A 12,179-nucleotide genomic window follows, 5' to 3' on the forward strand; every position below is an offset into this window, starting at 1 on the left:
TGATCTATTAACGCTTTGCGTGTACTAAAACAGGTGCAGACGGCTTTGCTCCGCTAAAATCGGCCCAAGCTTATCTATCAAAGCCGCAAACATGGAACTGCGTCAGTTATCCTGGCAAAACTGCGCCGCTCTCCACTTTGCGTTTCTGAAGCTACTGCATATGCATTATGGGCGTTCCGGCCAGAAAGTGCACATTAGTGGGAGGAGACTATGCAAATAAATCTGGTTTGCGCAGCAGTGGGATTCATGTAGCCCGCAAATAGTTTGCGGTGTTTATGTTTGCTCTAAAAATAGCGTTTCTGAAAAGCAGGTGCTAATTGGCACAACAGTATACGCGCAATGGCTGCAGTAATAATTTTAAGGAGGAGGCACAGACACCATGAAAGGCGACTAAGATAATGCATTTTTTTCTATTATATTAATATATTTAGAATGCCAGAGAAGAGGATTGTGGAGACGATCCAGCGTTGCAATATTAGAATTGCTGGATAAGTTTAAAGACTTTATCATGCCTGTCTTTTATTATTATTAATATTATTATTATTATTATTATTATTATTATTATTATTATTATTATTTCTTTATAGCTTTTAAACCTTTATTATTTCTTATTTGTTCCTTGCATGTTTTTATATGTACAACACCTTGGTTCCTAAAGGTTGTTGTTAGTGTGCCTTATAAATAAATTGAACTTGAATATGAAACTATATTGCAGCATTTCTGGTGACATTTAGATTTTTTTCCTCGACTTCCGCAATATTTTTATTTGTCTCCTTTATTTGTCTCAACTTCTATCGGATAAAAGTTAATTTTGCGTTTGCGGTTTCCTTGCTCTCCAGAACCTTACATGACGAAGCAACAGCGCCGCTAAATCCTCATTTAAATACTGCTGTTTGCTCCGCAAATGATAACAGGAGCAGTCTTAATAGATCAGGCGCTAATCACATAACCAGAGCAAAACTGCGCAGCAAATGTTAAATAGCGCAGCAGTTTTGCCCTCGTCATAACTCAGCCCCTTACTGTATCCAGCTGCTGTTCAAGTCTGTGGTGCAGCTTCCACTAACGTCCATCAGACGGCAGTGTGCTACATTTAAAGGCTGTCAGATTTACAGCACTGTGCAGAATTATTGAGCCATTTGTCATTTATGGGACGTGCCAAACATATCTTTTTAGAAATAAAAAACCATGTTTACATTTACAAAACAAAAGTACAATGCCAAAACACTTTTATCAGGGACTAACCGTCTTTACATTTCAGAAAAAAACAGCTGTGAAAAGCATGAAACACTTTTACAATCCTTGATGCAAACTTTCAACTGCAAAACATTTTTACAGAGTTCTGAATACATTGCCAAACACTTTTACCAACGAGAAAGCAACATTATATTGACGTGAAACACCTTTACAAGTTCAGGAAACACTATTACAAAGATAGGTGCTTCACGAAAATCTGGGACCCATAGGAATCTGTGACCGCAGGGAGCAACAGTGAGGTTTTAGGAAAAATTTAAGAAAAAAAAAAAAAAAAGCCAGACTCCATAAATTTATGAAATTAATCAGCAGCTGCACGAGCATCTGGGATCGAGATCTACGCAGTGGGAGTAGACAGAGCTGATATGGCGTCCCTACGACTCATGGCCAGCCACCCACATGATGACCATGTCTTCTATGTGGAGACCTATGGTGTCATAGAGAAGCTCACGTCCAAATTTAGGGAAACCTTGTGTGGTAAGGATGATGATAATGGGAGTGGAGATATTCCAGTAGATACCAAAATTGATGATAACGGACTACACCTAAATGACAGGAAAGACGGTAATGGGATAAATATTGATCGTGACGATAAAGGAAACAACGGTATGTCAGATCCATCCTTTCATAAATTCACCTGTGATCATATGGGCAGCACCATAGAAGGAAACTTCATTTTAAAGTCACCAATCTTCTTCTTTGGTAACCACTGATTCACCACCACTTGCTCTGACGCACGCGGGAAGGAGACGTGAGAGTGAAGGTTGGTTTGGTAGAAGCAGTGTTGCTGAACAAACTGAGGAAGGGTTTAATGCGTTCAGATGAAGCCTAACAGACATTTTCCGCTGTAACGCTGCTGCTTTCTGCATTTCATGCAACTTCTGTTCTGATGCTCCCATCCTTCTTCTTTTTAAAGGTGATGGCGCTGACTCCAAGTTTCTTCGCTACCAGCCATCTCATCGCCATGCGCCACAGAGAAGCCCGCAACTCTCACAGCAAGAAGCTCCTCCATCTGGGTTCTGGCAGCCTGCTCGAACCTCCAGTGGTTCCCCTGCGTCCATCAGAACCAGCGCAGGTAGGCAGCTGAATCCAAAACACATCACATCCAAAACAATGATGAGGATCACTTTTTCTTTCATGTAAACCAGCGTCTTATAATTAAGGTGATTAGCCTACTTATTCTGCGATGATTACACTCAATCTATGTAGTTGGGAGTCAAAGAATTTCATTCTATTCTAATAAAACTGATCCAAATACCATTTCTTAAAAGCTTGTGAAGTTAAATTTTCCTAACTCACCTGTGGTTTATTCTGAGCATCAATGACATCCTTCAGATATTTTGAAATAGATTGTTGTTGAAAAATGTTCAAACCATTTTGATACCACTAGAAAGGTTATACTCACAGGCCTCTGAAAGCTATGAATCCATAAAAATACCACACCTGGTGTGTATCTCAGTGTTTTGGACCTAAATAACAAACATGTTGACGGTGTTTGAAAAGTACGTCTGAGCTGATTTACATTAGATTTTATCTCACAAAGGTTTTAGAGAACTATAATTCCTGTACATGCTGCAGAATGTATTAAAGCTGATGTAAAGATATACTGGGGCAATAAAATGACCACTGAGTGTCGCTATAACCCACAACTCTTTCAGCCTACTGAATGTGTTATTAAAGAGAATGAAACAATAAGCTTTTTTATGAAGTATAAAATCTTTTTTATTTCTATAAAGAGAGAAAGAAAATCACAATCTCCTCCAAATTTTGATAGACCCATCGGCTGAGTGCTGGGATGCATTTGGGTGGTATCAAAACTTGGACATTACAAGCATGATGGTTTTATAATGAAAGCAGTTTTTATATCCAAAAACATACAATTTCCTCAAAAAGTCACAGCGGCATTTGTTTCTGAACCAAATTTACAACATGCAAGCCTGATTGAAGATGATAATTCAATAAAGGGGATCATGCAATTTTAAACATAATAATAGAAGAAAAATCTGGTTAAATGTAATACAATTAGCCTTTAAACTAAAGCAGATGATGAGAATCAAAACACAAAATAAGCAGAAGTTACACGTTTGGTCCTCAAAGATGCCTCAAGGGTTAATCCTGAATTTGTAACTGAATCTGTAACTATGTCAATTTCATGATTATTTACTGTCATTTCTTTGTAACTATCTGATGTACGTTTTATACATTTTGTTTTTCCAAAGTGAATAGATAGTTTGTTGACAGCCATTCAAGTTCCTGGGCAAAGGAACTCAAACCCATTTTCCACTGTAACCAGAAGCTGTTTTAAGTTGCAAAAGAAAGTTGTATAATCAGTCAATAAAATGCACTTCAACAACAGGAAACACGACACCAATCATTAATAAACAGTATAAACAATAAAGGGCCTAGTACAGAGCCCTGTGGCACCCCACATGATACCTGTATAACTCGGAATCCGTTTCATTTGCATGTACAAATTGATATCGTTTTGCTAAATACCTCTGTAACCATTCACATGCAACTCCTCTGATTCCATACCCATGTCATTTATCAAGAAGTAAATTATGATCGACTGTATCAAACGCGTTATTGTAGAAAAATTACCAAGAGTCTGGAATGAGTAAAGTATATAAGTTTTATTACAGGAGATGTATTGAATAAAGAATTACTTGCAAGTAAGAGAGTGGTCGTCCCGACTCGCATGAAATCGGGAGAGACTCTGATGATTCATCAGAGAGAAACTTGTTTTATTTAGCTAATCCCCAGCTGAAGGTCAAACAGCAGAATAATAAATGAGGAATAGAAGACTGAGTGGCGCCACTTTCTTCTAGTTTTCAGACAAAGCCCACATACCACAACAAGCTGATATCCCAAACAACTATTGCTATCTAGCAGGTGTGAAAACCAGTCTCAACTCTGCCATATCAGAGCTCTGGGAAGAAAGTGGTCAGTCTGACCTCACACACACACACACAATGAAAACTGTAACTTCAGTATTCTGTAGAATGAGAACACACAATATGAAAATGTAAAAGTGAATGGATTAACAATAATAAATGAATAAAGAAAACTGAATATACATGTGATTATTATGAGTATATATGAGTGATTACCATATGCAGCTAAATTTCTTTCACAGTCTTCTGCAAATCCAAAAACACACCAACTATATATTCTCTTCTGTCAACTGCATCTGACAAAAAGGCATTTAAAAGGTTTAGTCTAGGATAAAAAATGTAGAAAGGAAAATAAAACCTAATTTAACATACAACTGTAATCACGATTTACACACAAAACAACAGCTTATTGTCAAGCTATGCACAATGACCCATGTGAGTCAGATGTGTTGGAGCAGGGACACATCTAAAACCTGCAGAACTGGGGCTCCTCAGAAGTGGACATCCCTGCTTTTGATTAAAAAGAAAAATGGTTCTCTGTTATTCCTGATCTGAGTTGCAGGCATCCTCCCTGATTCTCTAGAGCTGCCGTCGTCTGCTACAGGTATGACCCTGTTCAGAAGTACATAAATAAAATCTGAGCCACCTCTTTAATCCACTGGTGGGGAACCCTGCTTCTTGAGAGCCACGTTCCAGCACGTTTTCCATGTGTCCCTGCTCTAACGCACCTGAATCAAAACAAATGAATCCGACAGCCAATCAAGTTCTGCACAGACTCATTAATTTCTATCAGGTGTGTTGGAGCAGGGACACCAAGGTTCCTACCACTGCAATCAGGGACTTTTTTTGTCCATTTTAGTCATTTTTCCTTTAATTTTTGGCCAATATTTTGGTTGTTTGACCCCATATGGGATGATGTTTTTGTGTTTTTCTTGAAGAACTCTGAAATATTTTTCTGTAAGGTCACTAGGACACTGGGAACATACTGTGTTTACTAACCTTTCAGGTCATTAGAGGACAAAATCTTCCTCTGCCGAAAACTGCTATAAAAACTTTTTCCCACTTCATTAATCAAATCTTTCCGTTTATGGTTTTTATGAAAGTAAAAACACAAATAACATAAAATAGTACATGTTGGGGGGCTGGGGATTTTTTTTTAATGCATCAAATACATCAAAGGTTTCATATAATATATATTTTAAAGCAGTTTTTGGAGAAGACTTTTATATAAAGCTGTAACACGTCCTTAAATCTGCATTTAAAGGGTTATAATAATTATATATTTTCTAGTTTTCTTAAGAACTTAAATTGAGTGAGCAATTGGAGCCAAATTGTGTGATAAAATATTCATTTGTATCATCAGCCATATGTCTGTGTGTGTATGTGTGTGTGTGTGTGTGTGTGTGTCCATGCAACTTTTACTTATTATTACATGAGGTTGAAAATGACGGAGGACATCACTTTCCAAATAGTTATTGACCTAACCCTTAAAATCATGACTGCACCACAGACACTCCCTTCTGCTCATAATGCTTCCTGATGTATTCAGTTATGGCCCTCTCATTATTAAGCTCTTTTCTAAACAACATGATGTAACACTTGGGGGCCAAGTGACAGCAGAGGATGCTGGCGCCAGAAATGAGAATGGCTGCACTGCTTGTAGCAGCTTTGTACTTCCCCTTCAAAGTGATAAAAATTGGGAGAAAGACCATCCATATGATCAAGAACAGCACCATACTGACACTGATTAATGATGCATTTTTGTACAAATCTGGCAACTGTGTCCCTTTGAATGCAAACAGGAAACAGATGATGCCCAGGAAAGCATTGTAGGCTATCATCGCAATAAAAAACGCATCGGACTCTGTCTTACACAGGTACAGGACAATGTCTTGGTCTGTGTCTCTCTCATGTCCAGAAGTCGGTGGTTTTAATATCAGCCACGACACTGTTAGAGCCAACTGGATCCCAGACATGATGATCACAACAGCTACTGGTTGATTGAGCTTCTTAATCCAGGAACCAGCCTTCAGGTCAAAGTTAAAGCCCACCAAGATCTGAAGCAAGTTGGCCAGAATGCAGGAGACGCAAAGAGAGAATGCTGCTCCAAAGAGAGGGATGCCAGCACAGGAGGATTTACCAGTGGGTTTTCCCATGAAGGTAAATGTAAGGCAGAAGCTGAAAAGCAGGGAAAAGAGCTCCAGGAAACACAAATAACCTCCTACTGCCTTCACGATGGGGGTTCTGCGGTTGATTGTGAAGAGAACAGTAAATATAAGGGTAGCAATGATTGCAATGCCTGCCAAGCAGTTCAGAATTATGGCGATGGGATCTGTCCATTTGAGGAATTCCTCAGTGTCTGGCAAACACTTAGACCTGTTTCCATCCGGGGAATGCTCCATGTCCTGACACTGTTCACATGGATCACCTGCAGAGGTCAGCAAAGAAATCCAACTTTAACCTCATGAGAGAAGGAATGATCAAATATTCACACATCCTGATGAAATGATGCAAATCAACCCACATGCTGTCTTTGCTGTTGTTTGGAATAATGGAAAAGCAAATAAAATATTTAAAAGAATAAAGAAAATATAGAGGAATAAAGAATATTGAGTTAAAACTACCACTTCTGTGACATATTTATTTCTATATACATAAAAAAAGTTATTTTAGCATGTAAATCCTACAACTTCTTTTTGTTGTTTAATTTACTTAAACAACAACTTAAACAACTTAATTTACTTAATATTATCAAATTATCTTTCCATTCTTTTGCTACAACGTCTAAACCAGTCATTTTTTTCATTTCCTCAGTGCTTTTTATAAAACGTTAACACGAGAGAAAAATCAACCAGTAAACATTTATAGTTGGAAACAGCAGTGGCATCTAAGACATCCATATAAAGAAGAGGAAAAAAAATGCATATAAATTAAATAAAAAAAGAAACAATCCAATACATTAAAATCAATATAAATATATTACGATGATATAGATACCAAATTCAAATTTTCATTCATGATTGGATTAACTTCATGTCCTGTGTGTTAGCAGCTAACGCTAAGACCACAGGCTCCGCCATGTTCAACAAACAGAATATTTTTAAAATAACATGAAGTGTGTGTACTCCTAAATAATTCTGATAATGGACTGGTAACTGTAGACAACAATCTTTCCAGTATTGTATTTCAGAAGTACATCTAGATGTGTCATCAGATTATTACAGTATTCTGATTACAGTGGTCCCTCGTTAATCGCAGGAGTTACATTCTAAAAATAACCCTCCATAGGCAAAATCCACGAAGTAGTCAGCTTTATTTTTTACAATTATTATAGATATTCTAAGGCTGTAAAACCCCTCACTACACACTTTATAAACTTTTCTCAGACAGGCATTAACATTTTCACATTTTTCTCTCTTGTTTAAACACCCTCAAAGTTCAAACCTTCGTAGAAAAATAAGTCCAGTATTACAGAATAAAACGCACTGTAAAAAAAGAAAAGCATGCAAAACTGCACTAAAAAATATCAGCGAAACTGTGAGGCTGTGATAGAGTTTAGCGAGGGACCACTGTACTCCCAAATATATGATTTTGAATGTAAATGTTCATGTAAACGTTCTCAGTGTTCTATAAAATATTTATCTGAGAATGGTGTTTTTACATAAATATTTGGAAATGAATCTCAAAGTATACAGAATCTGGAGTTGTTGCCACCCTGGCCACCCTTCTAGCTCCGTCCTTGGACAGGACAAGCAGTGGGTTAATGCCACTGGGATACAGACCAGGAGCTGATCGATCCCAGTCAGGTCGCCTGGATTAAAGGGTCTGAAATTTAAAAGACCCACAACTTCCTATAAACCAGGTACTTCACTGACGGTGTATCAAAGTGCCAAATTTTTACATAAAAAATACACACAAATCTGTAAGTAGATGAGAGCCCGGGAACAAAACAACTAAAACATTTAGATTTAGCTTGTTTTCAGTTTTCAGCTCAACTAATAAATGCCTTACAGAAAAAAAGGTGCCGTTGTCAGAGTACATTACTGCTGAATAATAAAACACTGACCATTTCCCTCGGAAAACTCTCCTTCCGCACATGGAACGCAATCAAAGCAGCATTTTTTCCGTTGGAGTTTCAACATGTATCCTGGTTCGCAGGTTTTCGAGCAATAATAAGGCGTCACCTTCAAATAAAGAAACAGAATCAATGTAAGAGTTTCATAAATTATTTCATTATCTATCTATCTATCTATCTATCTATCTATCTATCTATCTATCTATCTATCTATCTATCTATCTATCTATCTATCTATCTATCTATCTATCTATCTATCTAGAGAGAGAAAGAGAGAGAGAGAGAGAGAGAGAGGGAGAGAGAGAGATTATTTAGTTTTATCTTACCTTTATATCATTCATCCTCTGCCTGAGATCCTCTGGTAGTGTGATAGTTTGGTTTGGCCAGTATCCCCCAATGGTTTCTATCTGTGTGCCGTTTGTAGAGTTTTTCCATTGCAAAATATCATATCCCAAACTAGGGTCTCCATCAGTAAAATATAAATGTGTGTTGTTCAAAGTAATGTTGACTTTCTGTATTTCCTTCAGGAGCTGCAGAGATAAATATAAACAGAAGATGTTTTACCACTGAATAACCTTTCTAATATTTTTAAAAAGGTTTTGGCCCTGTGATGGACTGGCGACCTGTCCAGGACCTGTCCGAGGATCCTGAATGACACAAACGAAAAAGTTTTTGTCTCAAAAATGGGGATTTGTGAGTTATGTTGTATGTAATATTAACTTTTTTATGTAGTTTCAAAGAGGAAGGCTGTTGCAATATGTAACTCAATCACACAGACATATATGGACGAATCAGTGCACATGATGCAAAGTTAACTGATACCTCATATGGGAAGTAAGATGTTCTATAAAACTTAATTCTTCAATGCCATGTGTATAATTTTTTATGCATACAGTTTCTGAGACCTATTTCATCACTTTATGGTAAAAACGTTTGCTCAAAACCCTGTTGTACAATCTGATTATTAAATCCTGCCCCTAGTGGTTGCATTTTGCACTACAACAATTCCAGTCTATCATGCTGTAATAAACCATCTGCAGGTTTTTTTTTGTTTGTTTTCTTTAATGGCCAGACAACAGATTTTCAATCAAAGCTAACAAGCCGTGGTCTTAATTTCTGAAGATTTGCCTAAAACATACCCAAAATATATAAGGAATTGCTCCACACTAATTAGGTTTATTTTCATATTCCTGGTGTCTAGTGACATCCAAGGACTTCAGCGAATTTATTCTCAGAAGAAAAATGTGAAATTTCTCTCCTCTTTTTTTTCATAAAGCATAGCATCATGCTAACAATGTTTCAATTCACAATAATGCCATTAATCAAATTCAACAGTTTTTGAAATGGGATTTCAAAGCAGTGTATGTGGTGCCACCTCTTATTCCAAGTGGTTCATATTTGTCATGTAGAATTTCATGCTTCCCTTCGGCATCTTTATTAATTTGACTATCTGGTAACTCTTTGTTTGTTTGTTAGTAATGCCCCCCCCCCCACCCCCCCGTCATGGAAATAATGGACACATTGAGCGTATTGGGAATACAGCTTCACATGGGTGGAGTTGGATGATCCAACTCCACCTCCCCACAGATTGCAGCTATGCAAAAAGGCATAGAAACACTCTTCTGAAAGTCGTGTTAGGTTTTCACAGCAATGTTTGTTCATTGTTTCTTACAACTCTTGAAGCTAACATGCTGTTTCATCAAACAAACTAAAGAAAGTGTCTAACAAGCATTCAGTCATTAAAGGTAGCAGCAGAGTTTAAATCAGCAGGCTGTCTTTACTGTACCTCAAAGGTTGTAAAATTGGTGTCACGTTCACATCGTAGGGCATTACATTTTAGCAAGGTTTTCAGACCCTCTGCAACAACCTGAACAGCCAAGTAGACGCTATAAGATTCATCCTGGTCGACGTAGGAGGCCAAGCAGTCTGGGTCTAAACACTTTTCGGAGCAATTTATTCCTACATCCTGCGTCGACTGGTTTGAGCAAAGATTGAGATTCTTGAGACGCTCGATGGTGCTGTTTGTAGTTCCGTTGAACATTGACCTGACATATTCTTTAAAACCAGGCACCTCGTTCCTCTTAAAGATGAACCCAAAAACTGGCCCTGCAAGCTCAATGCCAGGCATCGTATAGATTCTTGGGGAGGTGGACCATGTGTCGCTCGCAATCCAGGTTCTGTTGAGGTTGTATTTAATAGCTGCTTCCATGATGATTTTAACATTAGTGTCCTTGGTGAACATGATAATGGCTTCAGCTACGGAGTTATTCAAAGTCTCTATCAGATTTGCCAGTTTTAGTTGGCTACGTGAATCATTTTGGGTGAAGTCACCAGGCAGGATCTCCACAAATTCAACACAGACGTTCCTTTTATTAAAAGTTTCTTCAAGGCGATCACTGCCATACTTCCCATACTCATCATCACTTCCCACAATAGCCACTGTTTTCCAGTTAAACTCATTCACAAGCTCAGAGATGCCTTCTGTTTGAAAAGCATCACTTGGAACTGTTCGCAAAAAAGTGGGGAACTTGAACTTCTTGCTGAGCAATTCACTGGTGGATGAATAACTAATCTGTAGGAAACAGGAACCAGGCATGTTAAAATGCATTTCAATCTAAAACGACATGTTTGAAAAAACAAAAAATAAAACAAACTCTATCTAGATTTCTTGCTGTGATAAGATGCAAAGACTAACCTGGGTAAGTGATGATAGAGTAGTAAGCCGTGCAACAGCTGTAGACACTTCAGAGTATCTTTCACCAATCACAACTTTTGTTTGGGGTTCAGGTAAGGGTAAAAGGATGTTTGAAGGTAGAGGACAGTTCTGAGGATCTGAATGGCTCTTCAGCATCTCCAGAGTGGCTCTGATGGCAAGGCTGACATCTGCACAAGTATCGTAGATGTCATATCCCAGGGTGATGTTGGGCAGCACTCTGGGTGTGTTCTGGTTTATTTCCTGGATGGCATATATCATCACTTGAGTGCGCAGGAACATTTGTAAATCAGGCCTGTAAAAATTGACAAAAGACGTGAATTTTGTACTGAAACATGTGGGTTTTCTTTACTGAGGCACTACTTACTCAGTACAGGAGACTTCTTTGGGATTGGTGGCATTTCTTACGGTTTTCAAGTGAATGGGGAAAAGCCCCCCAATCATGATGTCTCCAGGAGAGCGTACATGAAGATAATCATCCTCTGAACAAGAGTAAAACACTCCAACGATGCCGACTAGAAACTTCAGCAGGAACATTGTGCACACATGCAATTGAAGTAGATGGTTGCAGGCTTTACACCTCTCTAAAACTATGAACTGGTTTCTGGACTAGAAAACAGCACTTTATATAGGTTTCCCCTTTTGAAAGAGACAGGGGAACATTTGCATTGTATGACACGCTCCTGACATCCTCAAAAATGGCAGCTGTGCGTGCAAACAGCAAGGTGATTTGAATGGCTCATAGAGAAGAATTGTGTTATAGTCAGAAATTACTCACTATCACATTTCATGATCAGCCTTATTCACCTGATAAACCAGTTTGTACAAAACACTTCCTGTATCCAGCTGCTGTTCAAGTCTGTGGTGCAGCTTCCACTAACGTCCATCAGAAGGCAGTGTGCTACATTTAAAGGCTGTCAGATTTACAGCACTGTGCAGAATTATTGAGCCATTTGTCATTTACGGGACGTGTCATGCCAAACATAATTTTTAGAAATATTACAATGCCAAAACACTTTTAACAGGAACTAAATGTCTTTACATTTCAGAAAAAAACTGCTGTAAAAAGCATGAAACACTTTTACAATCCTTGATGCTAACTGCAAAACATTTTTTAAGAGTTCTGAATACATTGCCAAAACACTTTTACCAACGAGAAAGCAACATTATATTGACGTGAAACAGTTTTACAAGTTCAGGAAACACAATTACAAAGTTAGGTGCTCCACCAAAATCTGTGACCCAT

At 38.0% G+C, this 12,179-nt stretch overlaps 1 protein-coding gene across 1 annotated transcript; it reads right to left on the minus strand.

Moving 5' to 3' along the window:
* Positions 1-4,271: 4,271 nt before the first annotated feature.
* Positions 4,272-11,403, minus strand: LOC121631225 (G-protein coupled receptor family C group 6 member A-like). The gene is made up of 6 exons (XM_041971986.1): positions 11,301-11,403; positions 10,916-11,228; positions 10,007-10,792; positions 8,547-8,750; positions 8,212-8,329; positions 4,272-6,573 (listed from the first exon to the last, which is right to left on the minus strand). The coding sequence occupies exons 1-6, from the start codon at positions 11,375-11,377 to the stop codon at positions 5,639-5,641; spliced, it is 2,433 nt and encodes an 810-aa protein (XP_041827920.1). The 5' UTR covers positions 11,378-11,403; the 3' UTR covers positions 4,272-5,638.
* Between the last annotated feature and the right edge of the window lie 776 nt (positions 11,404-12,179).

Source organism: Melanotaenia boesemani, chromosome 20 (genome assembly GCF_017639745.1).
Source record: "Melanotaenia boesemani isolate fMelBoe1 chromosome 20, fMelBoe1.pri, whole genome shotgun sequence".
NCBI lineage: Eukaryota > Metazoa > Chordata > Actinopteri > Atheriniformes > Melanotaeniidae > Melanotaenia > Melanotaenia boesemani.

Coding starts and splice junctions, on each gene's coding strand:
- LOC121631225 (XM_041971986.1), bottom strand. CDS start 11,377: ATGATTGGGGGGCTTTTCCCCATTCACTTGAAAACCGTAAGAAATGCC. Junction 11,229..11,300: donor AAAGAAGTCTCCTGTACTGA/GTAAGTAGTGCC, acceptor CAATTTTTACAG/GCCTGATTTACAAATGTTCC. Junction 8,751..10,006: donor CCAATTTTACAACCTTTGAG/GTACAGTAAAGA, acceptor TTATCTCTGCAG/CTCCTGAAGGAAATACAGAA.